General features: G+C 38.4%; 1 protein-coding gene across 4 annotated transcripts in view; it reads right to left on the reverse strand.

Moving 5' to 3' along the window:
• The window catches only part of GHR (growth hormone receptor), a 300,742-nt gene that overhangs the window by 56,274 nt on the left and 221,673 nt on the right, over positions 1-22,795 (reverse strand). Inside the window, exon 1 of one of the 4 annotated variants that reach the window (XM_032278849.1) lies at positions 2,379-4,203. The exons of the other annotated variants lie outside the window; for them this stretch is intronic. Within the exon in view, the coding sequence (XP_032134740.1) occupies positions 2,379-2,397 (19 nt within the window). The 5' untranslated portion in view covers positions 2,398-4,203. Of the gene's footprint in view, positions 1-2,378; positions 4,204-22,795 lie in introns of those variants that run through there. 4 annotated transcript variants of the gene reach the window in all.

A 22,795-nucleotide genomic window follows, 5' to 3' on the forward strand; every position in this document is an offset into this window, starting at 1 on the left:
ACCACTGCACTCCAGCCTAGGTGAAAGAGCAAGACTCCATCTCAAAAAAAAAAAAAGAATAAAAGAAAACCCACCAAATTAAACATGTGCAAAGAGATATTGAAGAAAACAATTTTTATAGAATAGGCAAATGATCTTCAAACATGACTTTAATCCTAAATGAAAACAGAAATTATAAGACCAAACCAGAGTATGTGGTTATATGGACATTAAAAATGAGAAGGGAAATACTGTAATGTAAGAAAAACACATTGCATCAAGACTTTTGGCCTGTTATGGTGGATTTGGGTTCTTCTGCTAAGCAATCGCCATATGCAGTCAAACAAGGGTCAGTTTTAGAAGAGAATAGTTACCGCATGCTCACTCACCCTGATCTGGATAAAGAATGGCTATTATTGAACATAAGCCAAAGTGAGGAAATACTTATTGTCAACTGAAATCACTTTCATATGTTCTGAGGATTGCATAAGCACGTTGGCCAGGCCAACTGTGGTGAAACTGCAATTTTCCTTTCACAAATAATAAACAAGAGATGGTGATTGCAGCAGAGCTAGTCTGCTTCTTGGACTATGCCTGCATAGGCTTTGGGTAAAATCTTAGGGTGACTGGCCTAAATGTATCAGTTATTTAAAAACAGCTTTTGTATTTAGCCTTTATATTTGGTTAAGACAATGTTACAGAATGAAACATGAATGATCTTCAAAGGTTTGATGAGCAAATAAGATGAGAATATGTAATTCTTCCATGAGTGAAATAAGTTACTGCATTCAACGTCATTACTTTTCCAAGTCTCCTTCTTAAGCAGGAACAGAATAAGATGACAGCAACTATAACTATTTTGGGGTCTCTGTCCTACACATTTTATATGTAATATAAAACATGATTAAAAATGAAGTAGGCACTATTATTCTCACTACTGAATAGATGAGGACACTGAGGCACAGAGAAGTAAAATAATTGGCCCAAAGTCACTTGGTTATTAAGTGGTTCAGTCTTGATTCCAGCATTCTAACTCAACAGCTGTGCTTCAGAATTTGTATTCTTTTTTTTTTTTTTTTTTTTTTGAGACAGTCTCACTCTGTCACCAGGCTGGAGTGCAGTGGCGCCATCTTGGCTCACTGCAACCTTTGCCTCCAAGGTTCAAGTGATTCTCCTGCCTCAGCCTCCTGAGTAGCGGGGACTACAGGCTTGTGCCACTACACCTAGCTAAATTTTGTATTTTTAGTGAGACAGGGACTTTCACCATGTTGCCCAGGATGGTCTCAATCTCTTGATCTCGTGATCTGCCTGCCTTGACCTCCCAAAGTGTTAGGATTACAGGCATGAGTCACTGTGGCCAGCCCAGAATTTATATATATATATATATATATAATTTATATATATATATATATATAATTTATATATATATATAAATTTTAAGTTTAATTATAAATTTAAGTATATTAAATAATATAATATATTAATAATATAGGGTGTTATTAATATATTAAATATATTAAGTATATTATATATTATATGTTTTAGTGTATACTATATGTTACATAGTATATAACATATTTATATATAGTATATACTATACTTATATATAATGTATGATTATATACTTAATATATTACTATTAATACATTGTTTATATATTATATTTATATATTGTTAATATAAATTAAAAACATATATTAACACACATATTAATTATATTATTAATATAAATATATACTTACATATTTAAACTTTAAATATATATTTAAACATATTTTTAAATGTTTCACATATTTATTTATATGATATATATACACATGTACATGTAAAATAAAATATCTCAAAATTACTAACTTACTGCCTGCATTGAATTCTGATTTCAATTTATAACTTATGCTGCTTGTGACCCTATAAATTGATTTACTAATAGGTCACTACTTTCAGTTTGAGAAACATTGTCCATGAAGCTAATCTTGCCTCTATGAAAGTTGAAAATTAGTAAGATTGGTGGTCTATAATTCCAGCAAAGAAAGGGAAGAATGTTTCCTTTGTCTGGCAAAGATTATGAGATGCTCAACAGAACTGTATTTTCTAGCTAACTAAAAGTTACTCCTGAAATTATGTTTCCTAAAATATATTTTAAGATTCTCTAAATCGTTAACAAAAACTGTTAAACATTATTTAACCTTTTTTAAGGCTGCATGGGGATCAGGGATTATCCTGCTGAATTATGGTCTACCTATGTGCAAGGCTGCTGATAGAGACTGGCATCTTAACCCTATACTAAGTAGATTCACCACTGTGATGGTGATATTCATACTCTCACTGCAGCTTAGTATGATTCACACATAATTCATTTCTGGGAATGACATCATTTATTAAAAACAATCATTCTTTATCTCGAGAGAGAGTTGCCATGACAATTGATAGAAGCTACCAGGGAATTACTTTCGATAATACTGGGTAGAGGCTGAGAGTGCTGACTTTGGTGCCAGACTTTTGAGTTCAAATCCTACCTCCATCACTTACAATCTGTAATCTTGGGCAAATTACTTAACTTCTTCAGTTTCCCCACCTGTAAAACGGGGATAATAATGGTATGTCACAGGGTTATTGTAAAGATTAAGTGAGCAAATCTATGTAACGTTCTTAGAACAGTGCCTGGTATAGAGTAAGCATTATATAAATGCTCAATGCTGTTATTTCCATCCTCACAATCAGTTGTGATTGTCAACCTTTGATTTGTTAAGTGTTGTTATCTAAGAAGAGCAAATGATGAACATTGCTAATTTGGAATTTCATCCTGTAACTAGAAGTTCATTAGTAATAGTTGAAACATGTAGTTATAAGTATACTGGTTCTAGATGAAACAACCAAAGTATAGGCATCCAATCTTTTGCCTTTCCTGGGTCACACTGGAAAATATACTAACACTAGCAATAGCTGATGAGCAAATTGCAAAAAAAAAATCTCATAATGTTTTAAGAAAGTTTACGAGTTTGTCTTGGGCGGCATTTAAAGCTGTCCTGGACTACCTGCAGCCTGCTGGTTGTGGGTTGAACGAGCTTGGTGTAGGTGGTGATACTGCGGCAGCTATTTCCCTCACTGTTGAGAGGTGATTTTCTGAGGTTGTATGCTAGATAGTCATAGCCATCAAAGCCTGAGTTCTACATAACTAGGAGAAGTTGCTATATTATTACCTTTTAGAGTTAAAATTAACACTATTTGTTAGTTTTCTGCTTGCTGTAGGTGGTGATACTGTGAACAAGCTTGGTGAAGGTGGTGATACTGTGGCAGCTATTTCCTTCACTGTTCAGAGGTGATTTTTCTGTGATTGTATACTAGACAGTCATAGCTATCGAAGCCTGAGTTCTAGAAAACTAGGAGATGTTGCTATATTATTACATGTCAGAGTTAAAATTAACACTATTTGTTAGTTTTCTGTCTCAATGATATGTCTAATGCTGTTGAATTGAACCTAGTATTGTTGCATAATATGCTGTGCAATGCTAGGCACTGCATTATATTCAGTGATACTGGGTTCAATTCAACAGCATTATTGCATAGTGTATTATGCAATGGTAATGGGTTCAATTCAACAGCTTTAGACATATATCATTGAGGCAGAAAACTCATAAATAAATATTGGAATTTTTTTGTCCTTTTTAAAACTGTTGGTTTAAAACATCTTTTATCTGATGTAAGAATAGCTCTCACTGTTCCTTTTTGTTTTCCATTTGCATGGTAGATCTTTCTCCAACCCTACTTTGAGCCTAACATGTGGAATGGGTCTCTTGAAGACAGAAGAGGAGTAATTCTTTTTTTTTTTTTTAATCCAATTTGCCATTCTGTGCCTCTTAAGTTGGACATTTAAACCATTTACTTTCGAGGTTGATATTAGTATTAATATTGATACTAAGGTTTTGATCTTATGAAGTTGTTAGCTGGTTGCTTTGAGAAGCTTTTAGAAGGCTGGCACTTCTAATTTTTGTAATTATTTTCATGCAGGTAGAATGTTTTTTTCTTTCTTTCTCTATATTATCAGTACTTTTAAAAACTTTTCCTTTTCATTTCCCTTCCTCCCTAGGGAGTGTTTCTTTACATGGCACTTAATAGGGTCTGCGGACTATGTACTTAAGTGTGCTTTTGTGGTAGTAGGTGTCCTTTTTTAATTTACATGTTTAGAATTCCCTTAAGGATCTCTTGTAAGGCTGGCTAGTGGTAACAAATTCCCTTAGTGCTTACTTGTCTGAAAAGGATTTTATTTCTCCTTTGCTGATAAAGCTTAGTTTGGTGGGATATGAAATTCTTGGTAAGAATTTATTGTCTTTAATAATTCTAAAAATAGGCCCCAATCTCTCTGGCCTGTAAGGTTTCTGCTGAGAAGTCTACTGTTAGCCTGATGGGGTTCCCTTTGTATATGATCTGGCCTTTTTTTTTTCTCTAGCTGCTTTTAAGATTTTTTTGTGCCCTTGGACAGTCTGGTCACTATATGCCTTGGTGATTTTGTTTTGTACAGTATCTTGTAGGTGTTCTCGGGATTTCTTGTATCTGGATGACTACCTGTCTAACAAAATTGGGAAAATTTTCTTGAATTATTCCCTTATATATGTTTTCTAGGTTGTTTACTTTTTCTCCTTCTTTCTCAGGAATGCCAATAATTCATAGGTTTGATCACTTTACATAATTCCATATGTCTTGGAGGCTATTCATTTAAGTTTTTTCCCTTACTTTTGTCTGACTGGGCTAGTTTGAAAGGCTGGTCTTCAAGTTTTGAAATTATTTCTTCTGCTTGGCCCAGTTTATAAACAAAGTTTTCAATTGTATTTTGAAATTCCTTAAGTGTGTCTTTCATTTCCAGATGCTCCGATTGATTTCTTCTTAGGATATTTATCTCTACTTTTATTTCCTGGATTTCTTTAGAAATTTCTTTATGTTGATTTTCAACCTTGTCTTGGATCTCATTTAGCTTCTTTGCAATCCATGCTTTGAATGTTTTACCTGTCATTTCTGAGTTTCCATTTTTATTAGAGACGATTGCTGGAGAGTGAGTGTGATACTTTGATGGTGTCATTACTTTAAGATTTTTCATAATGTCAGAATTCTTGTGTTGTTTCCTTCTCATCTGAAGAGGCTGGCACTTCTACTTTTCATAATTATTTTCATGCAGGTAGAATTTTTTTTCTTTCTCTATATTATTGGTGCTTTTAAAAACTTTCGTTTCCCCTCCTCCCTAGGGAGTGAGTGTTTCTTTAGAGAATGCCGGGTATTTTCAGCATTCTTTACTTCTATTGCCCTAAGCACTTTTGGCTACAGGTTTTATATTGGGCTGTGCAGTTTGAACTACAATCTAGCAGATGATGCTTAAGGGTAAGAGGCAGCTGCAGCCAATATAATCAATGATATTAGCTGGGTATATAATTGATCATCTTTTACTGGTAGAAGCTCCTTGTTGCCTCAAATTCATGAAGTGCACAGTGGTCTGAGTTCCTTGCTCAGGCTAATCAGGGAGGCAGGGGTCAAGATGGATAGAGCGGGACTAGGCAGGTCCACCTACAGATCCTCTGATGGCACACAAGCACCATCTCTGAGGGAATGTCCAGTATGCAGTTACCCAGAGGTGGGAAACCTCCTCAGCCCCAAGTTCTCTGCATTGGATGAGGTGCCGAGGGGTCTAAACTCCTAATTGAAGAGAGTGGGCATTCCAGATGCCTGCAGATCTACCTGGGTGTGGAGTGGAGAGGGCTCTTGGCATCAGGATCTCGGCACAGGAAGGGTTGGGAGGCTCAAGTTACTGCTTCAAGTGAGTGGGTGCTTTGAATGCCTGGAGAACTTTCTGCATATAGTGGAGCAGGAAGAGCCCTCCTGCACCAGGATGTCTGCAGGAAGAGTTGGGTGATTCTGGCTGTTGAACCAGGCAAGCAGGTGCTTTGAACGCCTGGAGATCTCCCTGGGCATGAAGCGAAAGGCCTCCCTGCACCAGAATCTATGCAAAGGAAAGGTGGAGTGGCTCAGGTTGCTGATCCAGGTGAGGAGGTTCTGAATACCTGGTGATCTGCCTGGTCATGAAATGAGATCATGGTGCCCACTCTCTTCTGACTTGTAGGGTTTCTGCAGAGAGATCCGCTGTTATTCTGATGGGCTTCCCTTTGTGGGTAACTGGACCTTTCTCTCTGGCTGCCTTTAACATTTTTTCCTTCATTTCAACTTTGGTGAATCTGACTATTATGTGTCTTGGGGTTGCTCTTCTTGAGGAGTATCTTTGTGATGTTTTCTGTATCTCCTGAATTTGAATGTTGCCTGTCTTGCTAGATTGGGGAAGTTCTCCTGGATAATATCCTTAAGAGTGTTTTCCAACTTGGTTTCATTATCCCCATCACTTTCAGGTACACCAAACATAAGTTTGGTCTTTTCACATAGTCCCATGTTTCTTGGAGGCTTTGTTCTTCCTTTTCATTCTTTTTTCACTAATCTTCTCTTCACGGTTTGTCTCATTGAGTTGATCTTCAGTCTCTGATATCCTTTCTTCCGTTTGATTGATTTGGCTATTGATACTTATGTATGCTTCACAAAGTTCTCATGCTGTGTTTTTCAGCTCCATCAGGTCATTTATGTTCTTCTCTAAACTGTTTATTTGACATTGGTGACCTTTGGATGGGGTTTCTGAGTAGACCTCCTTTTTGTTGATATTGATGCTATTCCTTTCTATTTGTTACTTTTCCTTCTAACAGGCACCTCTGCTGCAGGTCTGCTGGAGTTTGCTGGAGGTACACTCCAGAGCCTCTTTGCCTGGGTATCACCAGCGGAGGCTGTACAACAGCAAAGATTGCTGCTTGTTCCTTCCTCTGGAAGCTTTGTCCCAGAAGCACACTTGCCAGATGCCAGCTACAGCTCTCCTCTGTGATGTGTCTGTTGGCACCTGAGGGGAGGTGTGTCTCAGTCAGGAGACATGGGGGTCAGGGACACACTTGAGGAGGCAGTCTGACCCTTAGCAGAGCTTGAAGTCTGTGCTAGGAGATCTGTTTCTCTCTTCAGAGCCAGCTGGCAGGGACATTTAAGTTTGCTGAAGCAGCACCCACAGCCGCCTCTTCCCCCAGGTGCTCTGTCCCAGAGAGATGGGGGTTTTATCTACGAGCCCCTGACTGGGGCTGCTGCCTTTCTTTCAGAGATGCCCTGCCCAGAGAGGCGGAATCTAGAGAGGCAGTCTGGCTACAGTGGCTTCACTGAGCAGCGAAGGCTCCACCCCTTGGAAATTCCCCTTTGTTTACACTATGAGGGGAAAGCCACCTACTTAAGCCTCAGTAATGTTGGATGTGCCTCTGCCCACCAAGCTTGAGCATCCCAGGTCAACTTCAGACTGCTGTGCTGGCATGAGAATTTCAAGCCAGAGGATCTTGGCTTGCTGGGCTCTGTAGGGGTGGGATCCACTGAGCTAGACCACTTGACTCCGTGTCCTCATTCCCCTTTCCAGGAGAGTGAACAGTTCTGTCTCGCTGGCATTCCAGGCACCACTGGGGTATGAAAAAACAACTCCTGCAGCTAGCTCCTTGACTGCCCAAACAGTTGCCCAGTTTTGTGCTTGAAACCCAGGGCCCTGGTATCATAGGCACCCAAGGGAGTCTCCTGGTTTGGTTTGTAAAGACCATGGGAAAAGCATAGTATCTGGGCTGGAGTGTATAGTTCCTCACGACACAGTCCCTCAAGGCTTCCCTTAGCTATGGGAAGGAGTTCCCTGGTCCTTTTCGCTTCCTGTGTGAGGGACACCCCGCCCTGCTTTGGCTTGCCCTCTGCAGGCTGCATCCGCTGTGTAACCAGTCTCAATCATATGAGCTGGGTACCTCAGTTGGAAATGCAGAAATCACTCACCTTCTGCATTGATCTTGCTCGGAGCTGCAGACCAGAGCTGTTCCTATTCAGCCATCTTGCTAGCCTTCCCGGTTAGGCCTATATTTTAATAGGGTTATTGGCTTTCTTCTTGTTATTGAGTAGATTGATTTCCTTGCACCTTTTGGAATATTAACCCCTTATCTAACGTATGATTTGCAAATATTTTCTCTTAATCTGTAGGTTGTCTCTTCACTCTATTAGTTGTTTCATCTGCTGTGCAGACTTTTTTTGTCTGATGCAATGCCATTTTTCTATTTTTGCTTTTGTTGTCTTGTGCTTTTGGGGTCATATCCATGAAACTGCTACCCAGACTAATGTCATGGAGCTTTTCCTCTATACTTTCTTCTAGTAGTTTTATAGTTTCAGGGCTTATGTTTTAAGTCTTTAATCCATTTTGAGTTGATTCTTGTATAAGGGATGAGATAAGGGTCTAATTTTATTCTTCAGCATGTGGATATCCAGTTTTCTCAGCACCGTTTACTGAAGACACTGTCTTTCTCCATTGTGTGTTCTTGGTACCTTTGTTGAGAATCAATTGATCACAGATGTGTGAGTTTATTTCTGGGCTCACTATTCTGTTTCAGTGGTTGATAGGTCTGTTTTTATGCCAGCGGTATGCTATTTTGAATATTGTAGCTTTGTAATATATTTTGAATGCTGATAATGTGATGCTTCCAGCATTGTTCTTTTTGGTCAAGATTGCTTTGGCTATTCAGTATCTTTTGTGGTTCCATATTAATTTTATGATTTTTTTTTTACTTCTATAAAAATGACATAGGAATTTTGATAGGCTTGCACTGAATCTATAGATTGCTTTGGGTAATACAGATCTCTTAACAATATTAATTCTTCCAATCCATGAACATTTATCTTTTCATTTATTTTTATCATCTTCAGTTTCTTTCACTAACATTTCATAGTTTTCAGTAAACAGACATTTTCCTTCCTTGGTTAAATTTACTTCTAAGTATTTTATTTTTTTGATGCTTTAAAAAATGGGATTGTTTTCTAAATTTCTTTTTCAGGTAGTTTGATGTTAGTTGGGCATTTGATTTTTAAAAGTTCCCCAGTGATTTTAATGTGTAGCATTTGATGGTTAATTTGGGAACCACTGACTTACATCATTTTTTCCCTTCAGAGCTTAGAAGACATCCTGCTTGCTACCAATAGAGTCCTGTGTCTGGTTCTCATATGTCAAGTTTTTAGCCAGGAATGTTAGGAAAAAGTAAATGTGGGGCATTCCAATCCAAGCCTGAAAGTATAGTGATGCTTTGCCAACATCAAATTTCTGTCACTGAAAAAATCTGAAGCTAATGAAGTCTAAGGGGAGCCTTCTATTGCCAGACGAAACCAACTAAGAAATGAAACTCGGTTTTCTATCTTGTGATTTTGTTGAGGCTGTTTATTCCCATTGATGATAATATAGTCTTGCATGTAATTTCATTTCTGAGGCTTGAAGTTTCAAATACAACAAAATAGGGTCTTTTGTGATAAGCACATTAAGGCTTTTTAGTTTTAGAGTTTAGAGATGCAGCTAACATTCATTCATTCTTCAATTATTCAACAAATAGTCATTGAACACCTGTTGATGTGCAGGCTTTGGCTTAACAGCACCGCTTGCTAAAACAGTATATTCAGTCCAAGGATCATAGCACACTGGACAGAATATTTTATGTAAAGGGCCTGGGCCAGTTTCCTGAGAATGAGAATCATTTCAGTCACTGTTTCTTAATAATTTTTGCTGCATTCTCTGGCTTGGTGGAATTACTACCACCACATTTAAAATTCCTAAGTCTATGTTCAGATTTAAAAATGTTTCATATACAAATAGTCCCTGACTCATCATCGTTTGACTCAGGATTTTTTGACTTTATGATGAGTTAATCAGGGCATTAAATGCATTTTTAAGTTTTGATATTTATGATTTATGATTTTTTTAAATTTACAACAGGCTTATTGGGATGTAACCTCATAAGCTGAGGAGCATTGGCATGCAATATACCTCTATTTTTATAAAGAGAATAGCCAAGATGATAAATACAATGATAAATATGGTCTACAAGCACAAAGCCTCCAAAATGCAAGAACAGAGAAAATTTTTCTGTTAATATTTATAAATATACATATTGCTCAGAATATAGCTTGTCATTCTCTTACGTATATGCTTTTAATTTTTAATTTTTTTTCAGGTATATATTAGTGCAGTAAGACAGCTGTGTCACACTTCCACTTTTCTAAACTAAGGGTTCTCAACCATGCGTGAGTTTCCCAGCAGATATTTGGCAATGACTGGTGACATTTTTGGTTCTCTAAGGGTGAAAATGGCATCTAGTGGGTTGAGGACAGGGATGCTGTGAAACACATTACAATGCACAGGATGGCAGCCACAACAAAGAATGATCTAGTCCAAAATGCCAATACTGCCCTATTCCAAACAAATAATTAAAATCACTAAATTACAGAACAGTTCTTCAAAATTTAAATATGGACCCAGAGTAAAATAAACTAACACAAAAATTAAAAGCCTCAATATCTTCTACCCCCTTGCCTGTCTAAAGTTTCTTTTTCTGTCCAACAAAGAAAAATGTATTGCATTTTTAAATCTTTTAGATATTTTTTGAGATGATCACATCAGATATTCCCTGTTTCAATTAATCAACAAGTGGAATTTGTGTGTAAGGCACTCTTTAAGTGCAGTGAGAATTATAAAAATGACATGTCACGTGGATCTACCTCAAAGAGCTGTAATCCAGTAGAGGAAATAACTCATTTACATAACCATATACAGAAGTAGGTAACAATAAAAGGCAGTTGAAGATAATAATTGCTTCAGAATATCAGAGAAAGTAGTGATTAATGAGAACCAGGAGTCTGAGGGAGAGACAAAGTTTTCATGGAGGAGTAAGAATAGGGTCATCAACTCAACACAGTTTGCTGGAAATGGAAAGACACTGAGGATGATCACCAACCACATACCACAAGGGAAACATCTGTACACAAACGCGGGTTTATTTCCCTCCACACCCACTGGATCAGAATCTGCATTTTAATAAATCCCAAGCTATCTGGTATGCACATTAAAGTCTGAAATGCATTTATTTGGGCACTTGACTGCTAACTAAGGCTTCCTTCTAATTGGACCTGTGATTTTCAACTCTGGCTGCACAGTATAATCACTTGGGGATCTTTAACAAAATACCTTCCACAGGTCTAATTTAATAGGAGTGGGGTGATGCCTGGGCATTGGTATTTTTTAAAATGCCCCAGGTGATTCTAATGTGCAGCCAACATTGAGGACCACTTAATTAGAACAATGAGCTTCTATGTTATATTAGTACAATGAATTCCTTAAACAAAACATTGAAAGGCCTATCGGATACTGAGTTCTGTGAAAAACAAACCAAATAAGGATTAGCGAGGTGAAGCAGCAGGCATTGAATCCCCAGGGGCATCTGGGCCAACCTCCGTATAAGAGGATGTTGAGTGTGTCTGTGCTAGCTCTCAGGCGATGACAATGAGGCAGGAAACGAACACCATTCTTGTGGGTGATCTTCCTGGGTCTGCTAGGGAGGTTTGACCCTAAGTTCCACTTTTGTATAGCAGAAACATGTTCATGGCTGTGTTACATTGGTTCTAAAGTTGCAATTTCAAATATATATGTAGTGGTGGGGTGTAGAGCTGCCTTAATTGTGGTAGTCATGGAAGTCAGTGTTAGATTCTTTAACGTAGATCCTAAGAGCAGAGCCAACTCCAAGCTCCAGAATGGCCCTGTGTCAGTTCAAACAGTACAATAGCCACGGTTGCTTTCCTGGGAAACTTAAGACTTTTCACCAGAGCACATCATTAATACCAACACTGGCACCATTCTCCTTTGGCAGATTTCCTTATTCCTCACAGTTCTAGATTCATGTGCTTTTTCTGTGCTTTTCTCTTTGTTCGAGAGATCTGTGATTTAGAGAGACACACTTTCATGTGAACAAGCATCGTCTGGGGATCTTGTTAAAATGCAGATTCAGTAAATGTGAACTGAAATATTGCACTTTCGATAAGTTCACAGATGTTGTTGATGCTGCTCTGGGGACCACATTCCAAGCAATAAAAGCTTAGGTCTGTGCTGTCCAATATGGTAGCCATGAGTCTGTCATAGCTATTGAGCACTTGAAATGTGGCTAGTGTAACTGAGAACTGAATTTTAAATTTTATTCAATTTTAATTAATTTAAACTCAAATTTAAAAATAAAAGCAGTGAAAAATATTTTTTCCTAAATGCAAGATTAATAATTTTGGTAGGGCTACATTTCACTTTAATTGCTGAAAATTTAGCATCCCAATTGAGATATGCTGGAAAGTTAAAATGCACACCCAGATTCTGAAGATTTGTTAGGAGAAAATAATGTAAGAGACAGCTCATTAATAATGAATGCTTTTATTAGCTTCACTACATCTCAAAATGATAATAGTTTGGATATATTGTGTTAAATATGTTAAAATTAATTCACCCTCTTTTTAAATGTGACTACTAAAATTTTTAAAATGGCATATGTAGCTTGCATTATATTTGAAAGTGACAGTTAAGATGGTAGAACTTATTTAAAAGGAAAAACATTTATATAAAAATGAAGAATTCATAAAATGTATTGCATCAGGCTTAAAAATAGAAGATGAAACTGTTGCTGAATTGGCAAATTGTATATCATGGTGATATGGTTTGGCTGTGTCCCCATACAAGTCTCATCTTGAATTGCACCTCCCATAATCCCCACGTGTTGTGTGAGGTACCTGGTGGGAGGTAACTGAATCATGAGGGCAGGTTTTTCTTGTGCTGTTTTCATGATAGTGAATAAGTCTCATGAGATCTGATGGTTTTATAAAAGACAATTCCCCTGCACATGCTTCCTTGTCTGCTGCCATGTAAGACATGTCTTTGCTTTGCTCTTCCTTTGCCTTCAACCATGATTGTGAGGCCTCCCCAGCCATGTGGAACTGTGAATCCATTAAAACTCTTTTTCTTTATAAATTACCTAGTCTTGGGTATGTCCTTATGGCAGCATGAGAATGGAGTAATACACGTGGTATAGTGCTAATGTGGTCTACCTTCCTGAGAAATTCAGACTTTTCATCTAATTCATGGATACTCAAGGGCCCCCCAGGAGGAAATTCGACCTAACCTTCTTGAGCAGAGTTTCTAATATTTGAAAACTTTCCTAACTTATTTCCTTTAAAACATACCCATCCTGCTTTCTAATCTCAGAGCCTTAGTAGGCAGGGGTAGTATGCAGTAGTATAAAGAGCACAGTCTTTGAAGCTAGCTGGATTTCAGTTTGAGTCCCAGCTATGCGACTTACTAGTTATGTTACAAAAGTTATCTAAGCTCCAGTTTTCCCCTGTGTAAAAAGAGAGCAAAATACCTGTCTTATACAGTTGTTGAAAAATAAACTAAATTATTATAGAATACTTAGAGTACTTGGCACTTGGTTAGTCTTCAACAAAGAAGCACCACCATTATTATGCTGCTCTAGTGGGTTAATAGATCTCCAAGCCTTCATTTATTGACTTCCAAGAAAATTTTGAAACTTAGAATGGCCTTACATATCGCAATGCCTTAGCATAAAAATATGCCTCAAAATTCAAATCTAAAGTACCAGATTAGACAACTCTCTTCATAGCCTACCAAAATGGAAGCTACTTTTTAATCCACTGTTAAATGTAAAACAAATTTAGGTCAGAAGTAATGGACTCCCTAGGCTTTATGGTAGGGTTCCTCAACTTCTACACTACTGGTATTTTGGATCAGATTATTTGTTGTTGTGGAACGCTACCCCATGCATTAGAGTGTGCTTATCATCATTCCTACTCTCTACCTGCTGGATACCAGTAGCACTCCTCTCTTTTCCATTGTGGCAAGTAAAATAAATGTCTCTAGGCATTGCCAAATGTCTCCTGGGAGACAAAAATCACCCTTGATGAGAACCACTATAATATTAGAATTATCATTCACTTTATAAAGCTCAATTGCAGGTGCTTTTATTACATTTGTATTGGATAATTTTTACGGTATATAAGCAAAAATAACAATGGATAAAAGTTCTTTTTAACCAAGATTGATTGAGTTCCTACTTTGTGCTAAATTTTTGCCATTTTCTTTCTCATTCCATCTTCATAACTCTTCTGTGTGGTATGTTGTATATAGTCTTATAATCCTCATTTTACAGAGAAGGAAACTTAACTTCAGGAAAGATAATTTTTAGCCAAAACACAAAGGTAATAACTAGCAAAGCTGGGATGTGAAGCCAGATTTTTCCCACTTCAAAGTTTTCTTCCCATAGGTAGCACTGCCCACTGCCTCTTTTAGTTTTATTAGGTTTTCTCTTTATGATAAGGTTGCTTTTTTGGCAGTAGGCTCAGAGACTTATTGGCTTCTATGAGCTGTTAGATAGCTAGTATTGATTAGAGTCCTGTAGTTAATTTGAGACAATTTTGTACTTTCTCTTTTACCCTAATTTATATAAACAAACAGAAAAGCACCTTTATTATCAGAACTATATGAATTTCCTTAACAACAATGCCAGACCCCCTCATAAAAATGAGAAACTAAAGATAGTTCCTGACTCTGAAAAATTTCAATCTGGTTAGGAATATAAGCTTTATACATATTAAATAATCTGAAAATAAAACATTTTAGGACGAGCTACTCAGAAGGCTGAGGTGGGAGGATCACTTGAGCTTAGGAGTTTGAGGTCAGCCTGGCCAACTGGCAAGGCCTCACTATAAAAGCAAGAAAAAGGAACATTTTAGGATATACTGGAGTAGCTATATAAAACTTCATAAGAAAAGGGAAAGACCAATATGTTACTGTAGACTTAGAGTACTTCGTAGAGAAGTTATAATAGGAAACACAGAAATAAAAAATGGATAGAGTTTAGGAAGTTGATTATAACAGGTATTATATTTCTAAATTCCCATTATGAGTGAAGAGAAGAAGTTAGGTGCATATTGGCAAGTATCTACTTATCCACTAGTGAACAATATCTCATTGAACAACTCTCAAGAATAGAAGGAATAAAATCATGGCTCACATTTTCCTCTCTCTCTTTCCAGTCAAGATCTCTGCTTACTTCTAACCATCACCAAAGGATAGATAGCCACATAGAAGAACTAGAGAAACCATATTCATTTCTGGCATTAAAAAGGACTCTGAAAACATTACTTTGGCAGAGAAAATCATTTATATATAGTCACAGACTCTTAGGGCTGGAAAAGACCTTAACAGTCATCTGGACCTACCATTTCATTTTGCAAATAACGAAAATGACACCTCTGAAAGATGAATAAATTGCCCATGCTCACATTATTGGTAAGAATCCATGCTGTGTTTTGCTGCCTCCATGAAGTAAAAATCATGGTCTGTAAACTGAGATGATCTCATAATGATTACTCTTATATATTTACTTCATATCCACCAACTGCTATGCCCTTACCCAGCTTCCAAATGTCATGTTTATAGAAAATGAACCAAGGTTGATCCTGAGCACCAGATTCAATGATAGAATATTAACACCATATTCAGGGTTACAGTGATAAGAAAGACAGGTCCCTGACTAGACATTTTGTAAACTTATGAGAAACCCAAAAACAGAATCATTTTGAGTACTGATATTCAACTACATAATGGGCTCAAAATTCCATGTATAATCAACATATTTTATTACACTAGATGGCAGCAAATAGGTAGCTAGATATATAGTCAGTTAATCAGGAAATGGAAAACAAAATGAAACTACACACCGATTGGTTCTAAATTTGCCTGAATAAAGTAAGTGTCCATTTGCCTACTCCCAAACATTCTTGAAGTCATGATTGCATATATTTTTAAAATCAAGCTTCCCCCTCACACATAGTAGGGTGCTAAACAATGCTGTGAACTACTTCAACTTTGAATTGTATAACTGCTGACTCCTTGCCAGGTAGGGCAATACAATATGTATTTTCAAGATTTTTCTCTGGTCATCAGAGGCAGCATTATAATAGAAAATAGGGGATGGACAGGAGTGCAAAGATAGGTTCTAGAGGAGATGTTGCAGGATATGACATCAGGATTCACAGGACAGAATGGAACATTAACAAAAGCTGGCTGCGAATATTGGCAAACAGGTATTTGAAATTAAATAAAAATAGAGGCTACAGTTTACTGTCTTCAAAATGGACCATGCAAAACAATCCATTGGGTAATGAGAAGATACTAAAACGTTTATTTGTATGTGTTGTTTATCTAAAATAGGAAAGAAATGAAGGTTTCTAGAATTGAGCATGTTAAGAGTCACATAAAGCCTTCGCTCAGCCTATGTCTGAGTCACATGTTGCATTTGCCAGAGAGGAATTTTACAGGAGTGGGAGGGCTACAGTTCAGAGGGGTTGTTTGTAGTATGTTTAGTTCATGTAACATGTTAGAGCATTTTTTTGCAGGTTCTGTATGACTTATTTTGTGGATAAATAGATTATATTGACTTACTATTGATTTAGCTAATAACTGTGTGACAAATAAATGACTTAAAAAATTCACGTAAAGAAATGTCATAGTAGAAGTAAAACTAATTATGCAAGCCCAAATCAATAATAAGAAAATGGCTGAGCTAATACTTTTCTTAATCCTAGAATAAGCTTTCATCAACTCTAACCAAATCTGATAAATTGTCTTCCAAAATAGGAAATTATTCCAAAGACTATTTGAAATAAAGATCTACTCCTACTGCTATTAAGAATAAGCCTTTAGAGGTTCGATCCAAGATGGCCATTTAGGAACAGCTTGGAGTTGCAGCTCCCAGTGAAAGCGCAGAGAGTGAATGGACACTGCATTTTTATAGCCCACGGACCAGGAGATTCCCAGGTGGAGGAGACCCATGTGTCGCCAGCGAGGCAGTTTTGGCCGGTTCGGTTGGCGGGGCTGCTGTGCCCCACGCTTTGTTGGCGGCCCAGCTGGCGGTTCTCCATACAAAATACACTGGTCTGGGTGCCCTTTTGGCTGGGGATTGGAGCCCCAGGAAGCCGCACATTCATCTGATTAAAGAGGGGACTGAACAGGGAGCCAGGCCAGGAGATTCCTGAGCAAAAAAAGCACCACGAATCTCAGCCCCACTGTTTAAGCCAGCACAGTAGGTCACCACACGGGAAACAGATCATGGCGCCCTTTCAACAGGTGACTGGAAAAACCTGGGATAAAAAAGAAAAAAAAAAAAAAGGCTCTGAGGCAGGGAGCCAGGTGATCAGGCTCAGCTGGTCCCACTCCCACAAGAGAACAGCAATCAGAAACTCTTTGGATTGAGAGTTTCACAGCAAGCACAGCTGAACCCGGGATGGTCCAGCTCTGTGGAGATGGGGGGTCTGCCATTACTGAGGCACTCCACCAATAAGGAGGTAGTCAGTCAATGCTGAGGCTGCCTGCCATTGCCAAGGTGACCTGCCATTGCCAAGGCAACCTGGCATTACAGAGAGAGTCCGCCAATACAAAGGCGGGCCACCATTGCCGAGGCAGTTCTAACTACACCCATATAAACAGGACTGCAGGGAGGTCACAGGGCAGCTGGGCGGAGCCCACAGCAGCTCAGCAAAGCCTCTGCAGGCAGACAGTGACTAGGCTGCCTCCTTGCTCGGCAGGGCAGCCCTGAAAAAAGAAGAAGGCAGCAGCACAATGGAAACTCATAAATAAAGCCCTAACTCCCTGGAACAGAGCACCTGGGAACAAAAAGCAGTTTATGAGTTCTGCTGCAGCAGACCTAAACGTATCTGCCTAGCAGCTCTGAATGAACAACGGACCTGACAGCACACCACTTGAGCTCCTGTAAAAGACAGACTGTCTCCTCAAGCAGCTCCCTCACCCTTGTATATCCAAACAGTCACCTCATAAAGGAGAGATCAGACAGACATTTGGCAGGTATCCTTCTGCGAAAAAGATAGCAGAAGAAGAAACTGGTAGCAACCTTTACTGTTCTGCAGCCACTGTAGGCGATTCCCAGGCAAGCAGGGCCCGGAGTGCACCTCAGCAGTCCTACAGCAGAGGGGCCAGACTGTTAGAAGGAAAACTGAGAAACAGAAATAACTTCATTATCAACAAACTAGACGTCCACTCAGAGACCCAATCTGAAAGTCAGCAACTACAAAGACGACAGGTAGATAAATCCATAAACATGGGAAGAAACCAGTGCAAAAAGGATGAAAACACCCAAAACCAGAACACCTCTCCTCCTACAAGGGATCACAGCTCATCACCAGCAAGGGAGCAAGGTTGGATGGAGAACGAGTGTGATGAAATGAAGAATCAGACTTCAGAAGGTGGGTAGTAAGAAACTACAGTGAGTTAAAAGAACATGTTCTAACCCAATGCAAAGAAACTAAGAACCTTGAAAAAAGATTTGATGAAATGCTAACGAGAATGGACAACTTAGAAAGGAATATGAGTGAACTGATGGAGCTGAAAAACACAACGAGAACTTCGCAAAGCACGCACAAGTTTCAACAGCTGAATTGACCAAGCAGAAGAAAGGATATCAGAGGTTGAAGATCAACTCAATGAAATAAAACAAGAAGGCATAATTAGAGAAAAAAAGGTAAAAGGAATGAACAAATTCTCCAAGAAGTGTAGGATTAGGTGAAAAGACCTAATCTATGTTTGATAGGTGTATCTGAATGTGACGAAGAGAATGAATCCAAGCTGGAAAATACTCTTCAGGATATTATTCAGGAAAACTTCCCCAACCTAGTAAGGCAGGCCAATATTCAAGTCCAGGAAATACAAAGACCACCACAAAGATATTCTTCACAAAGAGCAACCCCAAGCACATAATCGTCAGATTCACCAGGGTTGAAATGAGGGAGAAAATGCTAAGGGCAGCCAGAGAGAAAGGTTGAGTTACCCACAAAGGGAAGCCCATCAGACTCACAGCAGATCTCTCAGCAGAAACCCTACAAGCCAGAAGAGAGTGGGGGCCAATATTCAACATCCTTAAAAAAAGAACTTTCAACCCAGAATCACATATTCAGCCAAGCTAAGCTTCATAAGTGAAGGAAAAATAAAATCCTTTGTGAACAAGCAAGTACTCAGAGATTTCATCACCACCAGGCCTGCTTTGCAAGAGCTCCTGAAAGAGGCTCTACACATAGAAAGGAACAACCAGTACCAGCCACTCCAAAAACATGCCAAATGGCAAAGAGCATCAATAGAATGAAGAACCTGCATCAACTAATGGGCAAAAGAGCCAGCTAGCACCAAAATGGCAGGATAAAATTCACACATAATAATATTAACACTAAATGTAAATGGACTAAATGCCCCAATCAAAGACACAGACTGGCAAATTGGATAAAAAGACAAAACCCATCGGTGTGCTGTATCCAGGAAACCCATCTTACATGCAAGAATACTCAAAGGCTCAAAATAAAGGGATGGAGGAAGATTTACCAAGCAAATGGAGAGCAAAGAAAAGCAGGAGTTGCAATTCTCATCTTTGATATAATAGACTTTAAAGCAACAAAGGTCAAAAGAGACAAAGAAGGACATTATGTAATGGCAAAAGGATCAATGCAACAAGAAGAGCTAACGAACCTAAATATATGCACACCCAATACAGGAGCACCCAGATACATAAGGGAAGTTCTTAATGACTTACAAAGAGACTTAGACTCCCACACAATTACAGTGGGTGACTTTAACACCCCATTGTCAATATTAGACAGATCAACCAGACAGGAAATTAACAAGCATATCCAGGACTTGAACGCAGATCTGGACCAAGCAAACCTAATAGACATTTACAGAACTCTCCACCCCAAATCCACAGAATATACATTCTTCTCAGCACCACATCACACCTACTCCAGAACTGATCACATAATTGGGAGTAAATCACTCCTCAGCAAATGAAAAGAATGGAAATCATAACAAACAGTATCTTAGACAACAGTGCAATCAAGTTAGAACTCAGAATTCAAAAACTAACTCAGAACCGCACAGCTTCATGGAAACTGAAAAACTTGCTGTTGAACGTTGACTGGATAAACAATGAAATGATGGCAGAAATAAAGATGTTCTTCGAAACCAACGAGAATGAAGACACAACATACCAGAATCTCTGGGGCACATTTAAAGCAGTCTCTAGAGGAAAATATATAGCAATAAGTGCCCACATGAGAAGCAAGTAGAGATCAAAAATTGACATCCTATCGTCAAAATTGAAAGAGCTAGGGGAGCAAGTCAAAAAAACTCAAAACCTAGCAGAAGACAAGAAATAGCTAAGATCAGAGCAGAACTGAAGGAGATAGAGACATAAAAAACCCTACAAAAAATCAATAAATACAGGAGCTGGTTTTTCGAAAATGTCAACAAAATAGACAGACCACTACCTAGATTAATAAAAAAGAAAAGAGAGACTAACCAAATTGATGCAATAAAAAACTATAAATGGGATATCAGCACAGATTCCACAGAAATTCAAAACATCATCAGAGATTATTAAAAACAACTCTATGCACATAAGCTAGTAAACCTGAAAGAAATGGATAAATTCCTGGACACTTGCCTCCTCCCAAGCCTAAACCAGGAAGAAGCCAAAACCCTGAACAGACCCATAACAAAGTCTGAAGTTGAGGCAGCAATTAAGAGCCTACCACCCAAAAAAAGCCCATGTCCAGATGGGTTCACAGCCAAATTCTACCACACATACAAAGAGGAGCTGGTACCATTCCTTCTGAAACTATTCTAAACATTCCAAAAAGAGGGAATCCTTCCCAAATCATTTTATGAGACCAACATCATCCTGATACCAAAACCCAGCAGAGACTCAACAAGAAAACTTCAGGCCAATATCCATGATGAACATAGACGCAAAAATCTTCAATAAAATACTGGCAAGCCGATTGCAACAGCACATCAAAAAGCTTATCCACCATGATCAAGTAGGCTTCATCCCAGGGATGCAAGGCTGGTTCAACATACGCAAGTCTATAAACATAATACACCATATAAAGAGAACCAAAGACAAAAACCACATGATTATCTCAACTGACGCAGAGAAGGCCTTTGACAAAATTCAACAGCCCTTTATGCTAAAAACCCTCAATAAGCTAGGTATTGACGGAAGATATCTCAAAATAATAAAAGCTATTTATGACAAACCAACAGCCAATATCATACTGAATGGGCAAAAACTGGAAGCATTCCCTTTGAAATCTGGCACTAGACAAGGATGCCCTCTCTCACCACTCCTATTCAATATAGTACTGGAAGTTCTAGCCAGAGCAATCAGGAAAGAAAAAGAAATAAAGGGTATTCAAACAGGAAAGGAGGAAGTCAAATTGTCTCTATTTGCAGATGACATGATTGTATATCTAGAAGACCCCATCATCTCAGCCCCAAATCTCCTGAAACTGATAAGCAACTTCAGCAAAGTCTCAGAATACAAAATCAATGTGCAAAAATCAAAAGCATCCCTATACACCAATAACAGACTTAAAGAGAGCCATATCAAGAACGAACTGCCATTCACAATTGCCATAAAGATAATAAAATACCTAGGAATACAAGTAACAAGGAATGTAAAGGACCTCTTCAAGGAGAACTACAAGCCACTGCTCAATGAAATAAGAGAGGACACAAACAGATGGACAAACATTCCATGTTCATGATTAGGAAGAATCAATATCATGAAAATGGCCATACTGCCCAAAGTAATTTACAGATTCAACGCTATTGCCATCAAGCTACCAATGACCTTCTTCACAGAACTGGAAAAAACCAGCTTAAACTTCATATGGAACCAAAAGAGAGTCCACATAGCCAAGTCAATTCTAAGCAAAAGGAACAAAGCGGGAGGCATCACACTACTGGACTTCAAACTATACTACAAGGCTACAGTAGTCAAAACAGCATGGTACTGATACCAAAACAGAGATATAGACCCAATGGAACAGAACAGAGGCCTGGGAGGCAACACAACATATCTACAACCATCTGATCTTTGACAAACCTGAAAAAAACAAGCAATGGGGAAAGGATTCCCTGTTTCATAAAGGGTGTTGGGAAAACTGGCTAGCCATGTGCAGAAAGCAGAAACTGGATCCATTCCTGACACCTTACACTAAAATTAGCTCCAATTGGATTAAAGACTTAAACATAAGACCTAACACCATAAAAACCCTAGAAGAAAATCTAGGCAAAAGCATTCAGGACACAGGCATAGGCAAGGACTTCATGACCAAAACATCAAAAGCATTGGCAACAAAAGCCAAAATAGACAAATGGGACCTAATCAAACTCCACAGCTTCTGCACAGCAAAAGAAGCAGTCATTAGAGTGAATCGGCAACCAACAGAATGGGAAAAAGTTTTTGCAGTTTACCCATCTGACAAAGAGCTGATATCCAGAATTTACAAAGAACTAAAACAGATTTACAAGAAAAAACAAATAAGCCCATTCAAAAGTGGGCAAAGGATATGAATAGATACTTTACAAAAGAAGACATACATGAGGCCAACAAACATATGAAAAAATGCTCATCATCACTGGTCATCAGAGAAATGCAAATAAAAGTACATTGAGATACCATCTCATGCCAGTTAGAATTGTGATCATTAAAAATCTGGAGACAACAGATGCTGGAGAGGATGTGGAGAAATAGGAACACTTTTATACTGTTGGTGGGAGTGTAAATTAGTTCAACCATTGTGGAAGACAGTGTGGCAATTCCTCAAGGACCTAGAAATAGAAATTCCATTTGACCCAGCAATCCCATTACTGGGTATATATCCAAAGGATTATAAATCGTTCTACTATAAGGACACATGCACACAAATGTTCACTGCAGCATTGTTTACAATAGCAAAGACCTGGAACCAACCCAAATGCCCATCGATGATAGACTGGACAGTGAAAATGTGGCAC

The sequence above is a fragment of the Sapajus apella genome, unplaced genomic scaffold (genome assembly GCF_009761245.1).
Source record: "Sapajus apella isolate SASKATOON/1434 unplaced genomic scaffold, GSC_monkey_1.0 scaffold11, whole genome shotgun sequence".
Classification (NCBI taxonomy): domain Eukaryota; kingdom Metazoa; phylum Chordata; class Mammalia; order Primates; family Cebidae; genus Sapajus; species Sapajus apella.